The sequence below is a fragment of the Boleophthalmus pectinirostris genome, unplaced genomic scaffold (assembly GCF_026225935.1).
Source record: "Boleophthalmus pectinirostris isolate CB_2022bp ecotype Guang Dong unplaced genomic scaffold, ASM2622593v1 HiC_scaffold_18, whole genome shotgun sequence".
Lineage (NCBI taxonomy): Eukaryota > Metazoa > Chordata > Actinopteri > Gobiiformes > Gobiidae > Boleophthalmus > Boleophthalmus pectinirostris.
In genome coordinates, this window is record NW_026571133.1 from 46,924,171 (window position 1) to 46,940,155 (window position 15,985).

General features: G+C 40.2%; 1 protein-coding gene across 1 annotated transcript in view; it reads left to right on the plus strand.

Moving 5' to 3' along the window:
• Positions 1 to 15,985, plus strand: part of whrna (whirlin a) — a 565,911-nt gene that overhangs the window by 429,206 nt on the left and 120,720 nt on the right. Inside the window, exons 6-7 of the mRNA XM_055153851.1 lie at positions 1,015 to 1,223; positions 5,704 to 5,740. Coding sequence (XP_055009826.1) covers positions 1,015 to 1,223; positions 5,704 to 5,740 — 246 coding nt within the window. The remainder of the gene's footprint in view (positions 1 to 1,014; positions 1,224 to 5,703; positions 5,741 to 15,985) is intronic.

Genomic DNA, 15,985 nt, shown 5'->3' on the forward strand with positions numbered 1-15,985 from the left:
ACACCCTACGGGGGGAGGGAGGTGGGGACTCGTCATCGATATTGCGCGACTCTCACCTGGCAAAACTTTTTCCCACTGGACACCGACACATATGTGCTGCTTTGTACACTGCTCATGGCCTCCCACTTGTCCCAAACGCAACAGAAAGTTATCGTTAAATACTTTGGTACGTTGCAGACTGACCGACTGTTTGTGTCTCGCTACATGTACAGACCCCGGACACAGACGTTTGGTTACCCTATGCTACGCACAGAAACCTACATTCTGTTTGTTGATTAAAATAAACGCAATCAATTTAATCGAAAATTGCCCGATCGCGCTTTGCGGACACCTGCTCCGCGTGCTCATGCTAGGTGCTCTCTCTCTTAAGTCCGCAGGTACCCGACCTGGTGCAGGACTCTGACCCGACCTGGTGCAGGACTCTGACCCGACCTGGTGCAGGACTCTGACCCGAGCTGCCACAGTGAGAGCTGGAGAGATGCAGAGGCACTTGTATGATGTGGGATTTTATAAAATATCATTACGCATTTTTTGGCTGGTGCGAATTAAAATAGGCACCAAGACTGTTTTTGCTTGGTGTTATTTGACATAAACGTATTACTTAATTTTACTTACTTATAAATTAAATATTGGAAATAGAGATTGAAGTCTGTTTATTTTTAGACACAGAAAAAAACAAAAAACATAAATACAAAAAACAAAAATGAAATAAACTCTTTTCTGATTTTATTGTTTTTTGTTCTTAATTAAAATTCAAAAGAACAAATGGTACATGGACCTGTATTTTCAAAACAATAAAAGGAAACACGGTGGTCTAAATCTGTCATGTGTTACAGTTCATACTCTGTAGAAGTGTAATACTTCCTCTATAAACACACAAAATCTGTACCTCCCTCCAAAACTCCTCGTTCTGCCCCCCTGTGGTCTGTATGTGTCACTGCATGTGCCCCTCCCCCTCAGCCGGACCCGGACTCAGCCCTGGCCCCCCTCTGCTCTCTCTCTCCCCGTGCGCAGGTGGGCGATCAGATCCTGGAGGTGAATGGGCGGAGCTTCGTGAGCATACCCCACGACGAGGCGGTGCGCGTGCTCAAGTCCTCGCGCCACCTCATGATGACGGTGAAGGACGTGGGCCGGGTCCCGCACGCCCGCACCGTCGTTGGGGAAACCAAGTGGATCGCCAGCTCGCAGATCGGTGAGAGCTCGGCCACCAGCAGCCTGGCCAGGTGAGGAGTCACGGGGTCTCACTCACGATTCTACACACGATTCACGGCTCGTGATACGATACATACCTTGATACATAGGCCACGATACGATTCATATCTCGATACATAGGCCACGATATGATACATACCTCCATACATAGGCCACGATATGATACATACCTCCATACATAGGTCACGATATGATACATGCCTTGATACATAGGTCACGATATGATAAATACCTCGAAACATTGGCCATGATACATACCTTGATGCATAGGCCAGGATGCGATACATACCTTGATACAGTGCACTTTCAATTTGTTATGATATATTTCAAATAGATTCAATAAGTTTAATAAAAATTAAGTCTAAATCATGGCTGTGATACTAAAAGTCTTAGTTAAACCACTTCTTATGTAAAGTTCATATGAAACAAACATTTTAATCAAAACAATGAAAACGTCAAATGTGTTGCAAAAACAAGTTTCATTCCTCTGAACAAACAACAAAACTGTAGCTGTAGCAAAATAATTTAACAAATTATACCAAAAAATACTCTTGGCAATAAATCGATACAGCATTCTCCGATATCGATACTGTATCATCACATTAAGCGATACGATATATAGATATTTCAGTATTTTTGCACACCTCTATTGCACGTGACCCTTTGATATGTTGTTTTTTAAAGGTTTTATACTATTCAAAATTTACTGAGCTTTAAAGTTGCATTGTGTAACTTTTCTGTTGGAGGGTTCGTTAGATGATTTTCTCTATGGAGATTTTATTACTTTGTCTGGAAGCTTTCACAGTATGGTATTAAATCGTTCTGTCTTCATGAAGACCAAACTAGACCAAGATACTGGTGTGGAGCGGCGACCCTGCTCAGTGTGTTTTTCTAGGTATTTTTGAGCTGTAAAACCATTTGTAATTGAAAAAAATATATATATTAAGTAGAGCTGTTAAATATTACACTGTGGAACATTCCAGGCAGAGCAATGACAACGAGCAGATGACGGACTCATGACAAAAAAGTCACCTTTAAGTCATGTTATAATGTTGTTCTCTCCTCAAAAACAGACCTGGAGTTGTGTTTTGTTTCATTTACACATGTTTGAGTAACTCTTTATTATTAGGGCTAGTTTACACGAGAATGCTTGCGGGTAAATATGATAAAATATTTTATTAAAAGTGCGTTTAGATGGTAACTCTGAAACCACCCTCCAAAGTGGAAAAATTGAATACGCTTGGCTGTAGAGTTTCCATCTACACTGCCCAAAACGCAAAACTCTGGTCAGATGTGCTCAGGTCGTGTACATGTTTATGTCACATACATACAGTATACACAAACAAACGTGGGATCGTTTCCATGTGTTCAAGCTTCTCTGGCAGCTCTAATAAACTTACAGGAGGCTCCCAACAAATGTACAGAATCTGCACAGATACTATTTAGTGAACAGAGACGGATCTGTAATCACCTCTGTCACATTCTGGATGCACCAGTTGGTCTCAGGCGAGACAGACAGACATGGACGAGACCTGGGAGAAGGTATGGCATGTATACCCAATGGAATTCCACACACTTTTGCATCACCGTATGCACACAGATTTCCTCCTGAAAACACTCATCGGTAACACTTTATAATAACTATACCTTATTTAGCCTTAATAAAGCATGAACAAAGACTTAATTAATAATGATTCAGGCTTAGTAACTACTTAATTACTACCTGAATTAGCACTTAACTTGCACTTAATTTTTCTGTGCTGTAGTTACTCATAAGTATTTCTTACTTACTCATGAACTAACCATTTGTGTGTGCATTTGTAAATGTATATTTAAGTACAAATTTGAGCATTTATTAATGATTAGTAAGCCATGAGAGAATGATTTACTAGTAATGCATTATTGTTTCTCTGGAATTTGACCAACCTTAACAAATACTTAATAAAGCATAATTAGTCTTCACTTTAGAAAAACTCTCAGAAAGACTTAACTAACAGATAACAGCTGCCTGAATGATCATTTCATTGTATTATTAGTAAATTATTCTCTCATAACTTACTAATCATTAATAAATGCTCAAATGTGTACTTAAATATGCATTTGTAAACATGCAAATGGTTAGTTCATGAGTAATTAAGAAGTATTGAGTTACTATTTACAGCACAGGCGAATTAAGTGCAAGTTCAGTGCTAATTCAGGTAGTAATTAAGTAGTTACTAAGCCTGAATCATTATTAAGTCTTTGTTCATGCTTTATTAAGGCTAAATAAGGTGTAGTTATTATAAAGTGTTACCCACTCATCTAAACACAGAATAAAAAGTGAAGATGCGACACCACTTTTGCATCTTCTGTTCAGACCCTCATCATATAAATGTAGCCTTAGTCTTTATATCTCCAAAACTTAAAATGTCTGTTCCAACTTGTGATGTCATGAAGTGGTAGTTTTCAAATTAGCAGCTTCGTTTACGTTTAGTTCAGAAGAGATTGGCATTACCTTGGTTGAAATTCCAAAATGATTCTATGAAGGTGTATGGAGTTTAAAAAAAACAGTAGAGCACTTCCTGTATCAGCACATGACATCACAAGGTGGAACAGAGTGTTTTCTGTTTGAGAGAGGAGAGAAGGGTTTGTGTGTTAAACATGTGTGACTGAAAGAAAACACAACTCCAGGTCTGTTTGTGATGAAGAAACAACATTAGAACATAAATCCGACAACAACAGTGTAATATGAGCGTTTGAAATGTCACACTGTGGGACATTCCTTGAAAATACAAACACATCTCCATGGAGACAAGCAGATAGGTTCCACAGAGCAGAGCACTTTGAACAGGCAGTGGGGTGAGAAGTGGGAAAATTGGTGGTGACGCAAGTTTGGCAGAATCTCGACATCATCGTCAAGGAGGAAACGTTGAGCGTCAGAAGAAGTGTGTGACTGTCTGTGCCGCGTCTCGCTCTCAAATCATCTGGATATTAGCTGGAGCAGTGTTTCTGTGGGGACAAAAGCAGGCTCCTGTGCTCCTCCTGGGCCTGAGCCAGCTCTGAAGAGGCTCCTCAGATGCTGGCAGCAGAAGCTTAGATCTTTTGGACAGATGCCATGACGGTGAAGAGCACCTGGAGGAGCTGACCTGACGTAAGCCTGTGTTAGAGAATGAAAACAGGTTGAAGGTGCCTTATCAGCTCTTCAGAGTACCGTATTTTTTAGACTTTAAGGCGCACACATAAGGCATAATATCAGTAATGTTGAATTCTCTCATCTGTTTTCATACGTAAGGTGCACCAGATTATAAGATGTATTAAGACAAACAAATGGACAACACTTTACACTGATTCTTAGCCCAGGCGTCCACAATCCACTGGCAGATGGTGGCGTAACTGTCTTTGTGAATGTGTATGTAGGTATTGTGTATGTATTTTTTATTTTATTTTTTATTTCCTACAAGGAGGACTCAAATATAATATAAAATATAAATATTTAGATAGATAGATAAATAGATAGATAGATAGATAGATAGACAGAATTATTATTACATAAATGTAATCCTTATATTTGGTTGCTAACAGTGACATAATCCAACACCTCCTCCATCCCAGTTTTCAAACAAACTTCAATACTTTAGATCCATAAATATGTGAAGCTGAGGTCCTCACACGGTCATGAGGTGTGAAAGAGTGTGACAGGGTTAGTGTCACTGTGGGGACATTACTGTGTTTACAAGTGCACTTAAATATATTCTGGTCCCTGTGGGCGAGTGGAGGGAGGCTGCTCTGAAAAATATAAAACCAGCTAGCAGATTATTGACAGCAGTTTAGTTCAGTTTATTTATTTAATGAGACACGGACAGTGCACAGTCTACATTAACCTGAACAGGAGAAGTGCATTGTGCCAGGTTGTAGCACTAGAGCTCATTTCCACCTGTTGTCTCTGGGAGAGCGCTGCACCGGGTCAGGTACTCGCGGGTACCCAAATAGTTGCTGAAACAGGCAGGTTTTAACATTCTTCTAACATTCTTCAACACAAATAATAATCACACAGTTTTGACTTGTATCTAAACTAGAAGTGCAGAGCTCTGATCTTCTGAACACTTAAGAGTCTCAGAGCCACTGGTTTTACTGTAGACAGGAAACAGCTGACACGATCACAGCACTCACAACTTTATATCTTTTGGTCTGCAGACAGATCCCACTGCAGTCTTTGTGATCAGAGATTAAAATCTCATAAGATTCTCCTTGTGTCTATGATGCGCGCTTTTGTAAAAACTGTTTAAACTAGTTTAAATCCTGTAGTATGTGGCAGCCTTTAGTCTCTGATCTAAAACGAGTGAGAACACAAACACACATGTGATATTTGCCTGACTGTTTCTTACCTTATGCAGTTGAATGCTTCAGGAGCTGCATGTACAATACCAGTATATCTGTACTCGAAGGATGCACGATTTACTCAAAGTTCTGCAGTGTTGTAATGACGATCCCTTCTTCTCTGCTTGTTTACAGTTTCTCCGTGGAGCAGGGAGCATCCACCTCCGGAAAGGTCAGACATTTTTCTTCTTCATTCTTCTTGTTCTTCCGTATCAGCGACGCTTCATGTCTTTGTATCTCTGTAAATGTTTCTGTCGGTCTGTCGTGACTGCTCTGAATTTAAGTGTCACGTTTTGTACTAAGTGAAAATGAGCGACAGATATGACTTCTAAAGGTGGACCGTGTAACCTGTCTTTGTCTTCATGGAGATATTATTATTAGCACTGTACCTGGAATATTCCACAGTGTGACATTTAACATATCTATAGCATTTATTTCATTACAGGTGTTATTTTAGCCAGACGTTGGTAGTACTCCATTATGAATCAGATGTTACCTCCCTTGAGTAGTACTTTTCCTAATTTTTATTTATTTTTTTACTCTTAAGCCCTATTTGCACGAGATAAACACAACCTGGGATGTCTGGTATTTGCAAATATTACAGCCTCACCTCAGTGTAACTTGCAGCACATTCACAGTCCAGACTCTAATCCCTGTAAACTCTGCACACCTGACTGGGCGACAGGTGTGTTGGAGGAGAGGCACTTAACTGTTTTCAAGAAAAACTTCTGCACACTGTTTCACTCCTGGTTTTTCTTTTGTTGGTATTGACGCTTCGGTCTCTCTGACCTTCGTCACATATGAGGACAGTTCCCTCCGCTTCACTTATATAAGCTAAGGGACTGTCCCCTGAAGAGTAATGATCCAGTCACAACAGTGAAAATAACACATTCACAATTAGGCCCCAGTATTATATATGATTAGCTATGCACCAGTCTCTCATGAATTAAAACACATGGATTATAGTTAGAAAAATATAAAGATAATTGGCAGCATCCATCCATTTTCTTCCTCTTATCCAGGGCCGGGTCGCAGGGGCAGCAGTCTAAGCAGGGACTCCCAGCAACATTAAAATGTCAACAATTACGTTTCATTATACAGACAAAAGCAGCACATTGAAGAGTTTGACATGAGCCTTCCTCATGGCTCAGAGGGAGGGTGTATATATGTCCTCCTGATTACAACACTTTTTTGGGGACATTTAGGAAACTTGCACCAAAGTTTGGACAATGTCTCTGTCTGGAGTTTAACTTTGGATGCATACAACCCTTCCCCCTTCAAACTGATAAAAGGGTCACTGTTCTCAGACCAGATGCTGATGCTCCCAACAAAGCAGACCCCCACTCAACTTTAAGCCCTAGCATAGATAAGAGACATTTCCTGTCAAAAATGACTTACAAAAGACTTTTTCAGAAGGAATAAAGAGCTTTACAAAAGAGCTACGAGGTCTACAAAGCTTCATATATTGATAAACCAGTTGATGAACTGACTATAATTGAAACAGATAAAAGACACGATTTGATTATTGGACCCACACTCATTTGCATATTTCATATTTACATGCTTCTGTTTAACTTGGTCAATAAATATTCATAAACCACAGTGATGTCATTCTCAGATTCTCACTGAGATGTACAAGAATTTACGAATGTTCAGATCAATAGTTTAATGAATTATTAACTAATTAATTAATTAACGTAGGTAACTGATTATATTGTATGGGTTATATTTCTTAACATTTGTTGAGTGGTGCCCCAAAATTATAATTCTAGTCAAAGCCAAACTCACAAAGGCCAAGTGAGTGCAGCTTCCAATCTGTAATATCAATTATCCTCCTTTAACCAAGGAACCCATTTCCTTAATCACCTCACACAACAATTTATCATTTAAGCCTTTAGGACTAAGAGTTTGTAGAGTATAAATCCAGTAGGCTTTGAGGCAAGCACCTGTTCGATCCCACAGAAACACAAAGACGACACATCATGTTTCAGTTGGTTAAAGTGAACGGTGACCAGAGAGTCAGGGTCTTGGCGTCTTATTGCTCTTTTGTGCTCACGTATGTGGTTTTTCCAACATAAGCGAGACCAAACGGGCAGCGCAGCAGGTATACCATATGAGTGGGTGCACATGTAATGATGCTCCTAATGGGGAACTTTCCGGTAAATGGGTGACACAAATGAGACGTCTTTGTGGTGTTATGGCACTGAGCACTGACAGGCAAAGTCTGTAAATGACTCTATTTTACTGACATTGATTGAGATTAAAAGAGAGAAGCAGAAAGAAAAGAAAGAGATAGAAAAGACGTGCAATTACCATAACAAACACTGAGATGCAGATATGCACGGGACTAGTATGATCACCAGACATATGCGTTTAGTGAAATATAATAGGTAATTTGCATGGGATCAAGATCTCAGGCATTCTCCTCAATTATCACAGATCACCAAAGGTCCACAGGTCATACTAATCTCATGTGAACAGGGCTTTACTTGACAAATTTCTTGGACCACTACTTTGTACTTCTACTTCTACTTTATAATTAATATAAAGTAACATTACTCTTGAGTCCAATTTTTGGCTACTGTGAAAGTGCCCCCTCTTCTTGAAACTCAAAAACAAGATAACCTCTCCACAGATCTGGACAAGATGTCTGGTAGCATCTGTCTTGCTTTTTCTCTAAGTTTAATGCCATACTGTGAAACATCCTAAACCACGTAGTCTTCTCTTGAAAAGTTTTGCATGGTGCCATTAACCCTGAGCGGTGGCTTTGTGGAGAGGATAGAGTGTAGTTTGAAGAGTGGACACGGTTGATCTGATGTGCAGTGACCCAGAGTTTCACTTTGACAGTGAAATGATCTGGGACGAGAAGGGGACAGGAGAACTGTGTATGAGATTATACAGGCTTTAACCCTATAGTGTTTGAGTGTGTGCGTGTGTGTGTGTGTGCGTGTGTGTGTGTGTGTGTGCGTGTTTGTGTGTGCGTTTGTGCGTGCGTATGAATGTAATTTTCACCACAATAAAAATTACCAAAAATGCGTTTTATTTTACACAATCTTTTGGTATGAAAGTTACATTGGGATAAAAGGTGAAAACTGTGCAGAGAATTTCATTAAAAGCTACTTCATTAGATTAGTAACTGAGTAAGTGGGCTGCTACCCAGGAATGGACTTGGAGAAGAAAGCTTTAAGCAGATGCAATAATCAGTCTTTTTTAATGCCACTTTGACATTATGAATAGGCTAAGCTTCGGATTGTCTTAATAACACTCGGTGATGTTATTGCGGGTCTGTTTTTATTGACACTGCACACACTAAACTTCTTAAGTGCATTGGCACGTTTGTGATGATATAAGCTCCTCCACCGCTGTAAGTGTCTCTCAGAGCTGCTAACAGGCTCATTCACTGCCATTCATTTCTTATGGAGCTGGAGTCATGATTCTCTGCTGCCTTTTTAATCAGCTGGCCCCTGCTCACGCACACACACACACACACACACACGCGCTCACCCACATGCTCACCCACACGCACACACACACACGTACACACACGCACACGCACACTACAGTAGTGTATGCAGGTTGTATGGCTGTGCTGCAGCGTGGACAATCACAATATAATGACTTCTTTATCGTCACGGGTCTGCTGTGTTAAAGCGTGAAGTGTTTACGGACACCATGTCATACAGTCCCTGCAGTATGTCACATGAAGTACTGCTGTCCCTGCAGTATGTAAAATGAAGTACTGCTGTCCCTGCAGTATGTAACATGAAGTACTACAGTCCCTGCAGTATGTAACATGAAGTACTGCTGTCCCTGCAGTATGTAACATGAAGTACTACTGTCCCTGCAGTATACATACTGCTTCATGTTACAACATGAAGTACTACTGTCCCTGCAGTATGTAACATGAAGTACTGCTGTCTCTGCAGTATGTAACATGAAGTACTGCTGTCCCTGCAGTATGTAACATGAAGTACTACAGTCCCTGCAGTATGTAACATGAAGTACTACTGTCAAACTGCGCTGATGTTAACATGTGTCAGTATAGTCACATTTTCTTTGTGTTTTGGTCATTTTTAAGCAGCTTGTCTGTTTTCTGTCTCACTTTAACTGCTGCCAGGGATCAAATTGGTGAAAAATAGGGACACCTGGGACATTTCTTGTGTAAAACTAGGACAAATCACTGGTTTTGGATAAATCTGCTGGGATATGTGACAGAGGACTCGAAGGCAAAGTCTGTAAATGACTCTATTTTACTGACATTGATTGAGATTAAAAGAGAGAAGCAGAAAGAAAAGAAAGAGATAGAAAAGACGTGCAATTACCATAACAAACACTGAGATGCAGATATGCACGGGACTAGTATGATCACCAGACATATGCGTTTAGTGAAATATAATAGGTAATTTGCATGGGATCAAGATCTCAGGCATTCTCCTCAATTATCACAGATCACCAAAGGTCCACAGGTCATACTAATCTCATGTGAACAGGGCTTTACTTGACAAATTTCTTGGACCACTACTTTGTACTTCTACTTCTACTTTATAATTAATATAAAGTAACATTACTCTTGAGTCCAATTTTTGGCTACTGTGAAAGTGCCCCCTCTTCTTGAAACTCAAAAACAAGATAACCTCTCCACAGATCTGGACAAGATGTCTGGTAGCATCTGTCTTGCTTTTTCTCTAAGTTTAATGCCATACTGTGAAACATCCTAAACCACGTAGTCTTCTCTTGAAAAGTTTTGCATGGTGCCATTAACCCTGAGCGGTGGCTTTGTGGAGAGGATAGAGTGTAGTTTGAAGAGTGGACACGGTTGATCTGATGTGCAGTGACCCAAAACTGTGTCCTGGGTAAACAGGGACGTCTGGTCACTCTGCTCTAACAACCACAAAATGAACATCATTCTGGACAATAATGCACCAAAAATATAACAGGCCACAACAGTTTGACAGTTACATTTTGAACTGGAAACTGGAGAGGAAGTTAGATAATGACAGTTACTACCAAATAAAACAAAAAATACAAACCGTTTGTCTGGCCGTCTACAAATGTCCAAATTCATGTTTTTATTTTTCAGTCCATGTCAAATGAATGGGACAGTGTTCATATCAGCACCAGCCTGTGTGTGGCACTCTTCTAAACACGTCACTCCTGCAGGGCTCCACTGATTTAAACATGTTTACCTCAAATCCGGACGCACATAGACAGTGTTGGGGAGTAACAGATTACATGTCCCGGAGTTACGTAATCAGAGTACAAATGATGAGTAACTGTATTCAGTTACAGATACTGTTTCAGTGAGTGGTAATTGGATTACATTAACTTTGCTGAAATAAACGGATTACACAGTGGTATTTTCCTGTTTTTACATTTTTTAAAATTATTATTTCGGTAATTCCATTCATTGCTGGAAACCCAAACAGAACGCGCGCAATAAGAGCGATGTAAACGGCATGTTAACATCGGTGGCGTCGGTCACACAATAGACGAGGTCGAGGAGCCAGTAGAGCAGAGCCAGCAGAGCACGGGCAAAAATGCTTTTGTCTCTTTGAAATTCAGACATCACTTTGTATTTAAAGAAGAGAGAGACCGCTCTTCCTCCTGTGCACCTCTAAACCAGAACTAAAACCAGGACTAAAATCAGGACTAAAACCAGGTCTAAACCAGAACTAACACCAGAACTAACACCAGGACTAAAACCAGAACTTAAACCAGGACTAACACCAGGACTAAAACCAGGACTAAACCAGGACTAACACCAGGACTAAAACCAGGACTAAACCAGGACTAACACCAGGACAAAAAACAGGACTAAAACCAGGTCTAAACCAGGACTAAAACCAGGTCTAAACCAGGATTAAACAATGTGACACCCAGCAGTAGGGTTGACATAATTGAAGGCATGATCTCATATAGTAATCATTTCTCTATCAATAATATTTTTTATACGTTTAAGTAAAGTTTGGGCTTTTTATTGTCTTTCAGCAGACAAAACGTCTTATGTTAACATATCCTAGTCTTTGCTTCGCTACAGCAAACAGTTATCTGTTCATGGAGACTTGGGCTCAACAGACAATTTGAAGACAACAAACAAGAATTTTCAGGATGTGGTTGCTACATTCATGTCTTTTTGAAAAGCATGACAATATCAGGTAATCCTAAGTATTCAGATTACGTTACTCACTTTAAGTAATTTAATGGATTTCGTTACAAACTACATTTTTGGGTATGTAATTTGTAATCTGTAGGGGAATACATTTTAAAAGTAACCTTCCCAACACTGCACATAGATCATTGTCATTATAAATCTATATCTTACATAGAGTTCCTTTGAGTCTGAAAATGCCCTCTTGTTTAAGTATTTTCCTGGTTTAAATGCTGGTTTTGTTAGATTTTGGGATTTTGTTAAGGCTCAGGTGTAATTCTTTGAATGCACAAGTCTATATCTGAGGCCATTTTGTCTGTGAATACACCAGAAGTGTTTGGGTTTTTTGTTGAAGAAAACTCAAGTGTGTGATGTCTCGCCTCAGAAGAAAACGCTGCTTTCCAATCGAACCGAATGCGACACAAAAACACAATAGTGCTTTTTGATGTGATAATGTGGAGCTGTCTAACTCTGTGTGGTCTTCAAAGGCCAGAGGAGCTGCGTGAGGCTTTTAAACATGGGGGAAATGGTTCAAATGTGAAAAATGGTGGAATATTATGATTGACACATAGGCCTCGTGTTTCTCTTTGTAATACGATGCTGTGTTTCGGGGGGTCCGCCGCATATTCTGACATCCCTTCATTATGACATGTCTCTATACTAAACTGGCGCTAAACTGGTTCAAGTCTTATCTAGAAGACAGGAAGTATTTTGTTGAAATTGGAAACTGTCTCAGATTACATGGCCCTGACCTGTGGGGTGCCTCAGGGGTCGATCCTGGGCCCCCTTTTGTTTAGTCTCTACATGCTTCTGTTAGACCAGTTAATATGCAGCAATAATAATGTGTCCTACCACCACTTTGCAGATGACACTCAGATCTTTGTCTCACTGCAGTAGGAGACTATGGATCAGTGGACTCACTCTGCCACTGCGTCCAACAGGTCAGTGTGTGGAGGATAAACTTTCTCCAGCTAAATTCAGACAAGACTGAAGTCATAGAAACAAAGCCCACAGAAACAAAGAGACGGTGTCAGCAGTCACCTCCAGTCTTTCTCTAAAACCTTTAAGTCAGGCTAGAAATCTTGGGGTAATAACATAGGCTACGTTCATACCGCAGGGCTTAACACTTAATTCAGATTTTTTTGTGAAATCCAATGTTTTTGTGAGGTCGTTCACATTTCCAATTAAATGTGACTTGTATGTGAGCTCCAGTGTGAACTTTAAACGGCCCAAAAGTGTCCTACATGTGCACTGGAGACACGACGACGTCAACCGCAGTGAGCGTGCTCTGTGTTTATGGAAGTTGTCCAAACATGGACGCAGCATTGAGCACCTGGAGATTTTAAAGTTCCTCTCGTACCGGAGCCAGAACATGAACAACTTACTTGTTTTAAGGAGGAGATTGAGAAGGAGAAGGACGAGGTTTTTGGCCGTGGTGTTTTGTGGGGCAGCGGCAGCAATGTCTGTTGAAAGGAGCGTGTGGATGTGGAGACGTAGCCAAGAGTGGTGAGTGGAGATGTGCTTCACTTCAATGACACGGAGTTCATTAACAATTTTTGCCTACTTCAGCGCAGAATAATGACATTTGTGGCTTGTTGATAACGTGTAGATCGGATGAATGCGCTTTGGCCGTTCAGACTGAAGTTGCATGGCAAAAGATCAGATATGTATCTTTTCAGGACCACATATCCAAGTGTCCTGGGTCATATTTGAAAAAATCGGATCTGTATCGTTCAGACTGACATTAAAAGATCAGATTTGGGTCACTTCAGGCTGCAGTCTGAACGTAACCTCAGACTGTATATATGAGTGGACATAGTTAACGCTCTAGCCACCGTGTGCCAGATAGGAAGATCTCCAGGAGGCTCTTCCGGTTCCTTCTGACCCTGGCTCCAATTGACTTACATTAGGATCTTGTCGCCCTTCTCTCTGTAACTGCTAATGTGAGCCTCGTCATTTTGGTCTTATAATGTTCATATTAACCCGCTCTACATGACCCTGAATTTATTTATTTATTTTTTATTTTTTTGCAATGTAGCCATCAAAAACATCCTATTCCTAACATAGAGTCTGGCTCCAGATTTGCTCCTGTAACCATCAGCATTGCAAGCTTCATTTGAGCAGCACTAAACTCACTATGGGTGATGTCACACTTGCTTAGTCCACTTCTTTATATAGTCTATGGGTAATAATGGACTCAGACTGGAACTTTAACAGTCACATCAAATCAATAACATCTGCAGCCTTTTACCATCTAAAAAACAGCAAACATCAAAGGTAAACTCTCTAAAGCAGACTTGGAGAGACTTATCCATGCGTTCGTCTCCACTAGCTCCAGAAACTGTAACGTCCTGCTAACTGTCCTCTCCAAACGAGCTGTGAGACATTGCAGAACATCTAGAACACTGTAGCTCAGGTCCAGACTCGAACTAGGAAGTACGAGCACAGAGAATAGAACACACAAGTCTCTCCATGGCCGAGCACCAAAGTCCATCTGTGACATGCAGTGTTGGGAAGGTTACTTTTAAAATGTAATCCCCTACAGATTACAGATTACACACCCCAAAATGTAGTTTGTAATGTAATCCATTAAATTACTTAATGTGAGTAACGTAATCTGAATACTTTGGATTACTTCATATTGTCATGTTTTTTTTAAACGACATGAATGTTGCAACCACATCCTGAAAATTCTTGTTTGTTGTCTTCAAATTGTCTGAGCCCAAGTCTCCATGAATAAGCAACTGTTTGCTGTAGAGAAACAAAGACCATGATATCTTAATATAAGAGGTTTATCTGTTAAAAGACAGTAGGTTTATCTGTTAAAAGACAGTAACAAGATAAGCCTTTCCTTCACCAAAAATATATTGATAGAGAAATTATTTTTTATATGAGATCACCTTAAATTATGTCAACCTACTGTGAGGTGTCATGTTGTTTAGACCTGGTTTAGTCCTAGTTTAGTCCTGGTTTAGTCCTGATTTTTAGACCTGGTTTACTCCTGATTTTAGACCAGGTCTAGACCAGGTCTTTAGTTCTGGTTTAGTCGTGGTTTAGTCCTAGTTTAAACCTGGTTCAGTCCTGCTTTAGTCCTGGTTTAGTCCTGGATTAGTTCTGTTTTAGTCCTGGTGTTAGTTCTGGTTTAGAGGCGCACAGGAGGAAGCGCAGTTTACGCGAGAAAACACGGTCCACACGCGGCGCACGAGACGACGGTGTCCGCGCTGTAACTACGGAAGGAGACGTGGTCCGCGGGTTCTCAGGTTGATGACGATGATGAAGGTGTGTTTGTGTGTGTTTGTGTGTGTTTGTGTGTGTTTGTGTGTGTGTGTGTCCCCTCATGTGGCAGGTCACTATAGGACAGTAGAGTCTATGCAGGTTGTTTTCACCAGTGCCAGTAGCTCCTGTTTCACATTTAAGTTGTAGGCGATTTTATATTTGTTTTTTTTTATATATATAGCTCACATCGGGAGAAGAATTTCCAAGACACAAATGCGTTTTTACCAATGCACTGCTGCTTCCACTGTGTGACTGACACCTAACATGACGTTTACATCGGTCTTATTGCGCGCATTCTGTTTGGGTTTCCGGCAATGAGTGGAATTACCGAAATTAAAAAAATAAATAAATGGTATGTAGCACAAAATGTGAAAACAGGAAAATACCGCCTTGTAATCCACTTATTTCAGCAAAATAACTGTAATCCAATTACCACTCATTGAAACAGTAACTGTAACGGAATACAGTTACTCATAATTTGTACTCTGATTACGTAACGGCGGTACATGTAATCCGTTACTCCCCAACACTGGTGACATGTTAGTGCCACATGAACCATCTGCACTCTGAGGAGCTCAGGGACTGACCTCCTGATGGTGCCCAGAGGTTCAGATTCATGCAGCTGAAACCTGGAACAGTCTGAACATGTGAGACAGACTCTACTCTGACTCTGTTTAAATTTAGGCTCAAAACTGTTCTGTTCAGCTGCGTATGACTGAAAGGTATTCATTCTGCACTCTTCTCTTTAATTTAATGTATCTCTCTTTTTTTTTTATGTTATGATGATTTTTGTTTTTATTGTGATATTAAAGTATTTCTTATTCTGTAAAGCACTTTGAATGACTTTGTGTGCAAATTGTGCATTACAAATAAACTTGCTTTGCCTTGAGAAAACATGCAAATGTTGTTGAAATGTTTCAGTAAATATTTAGTTTGGCCCACGACTTAGTCACAGTTTTTAATGTTGGCCCTCTGTGAATTTGAGTTTGACGC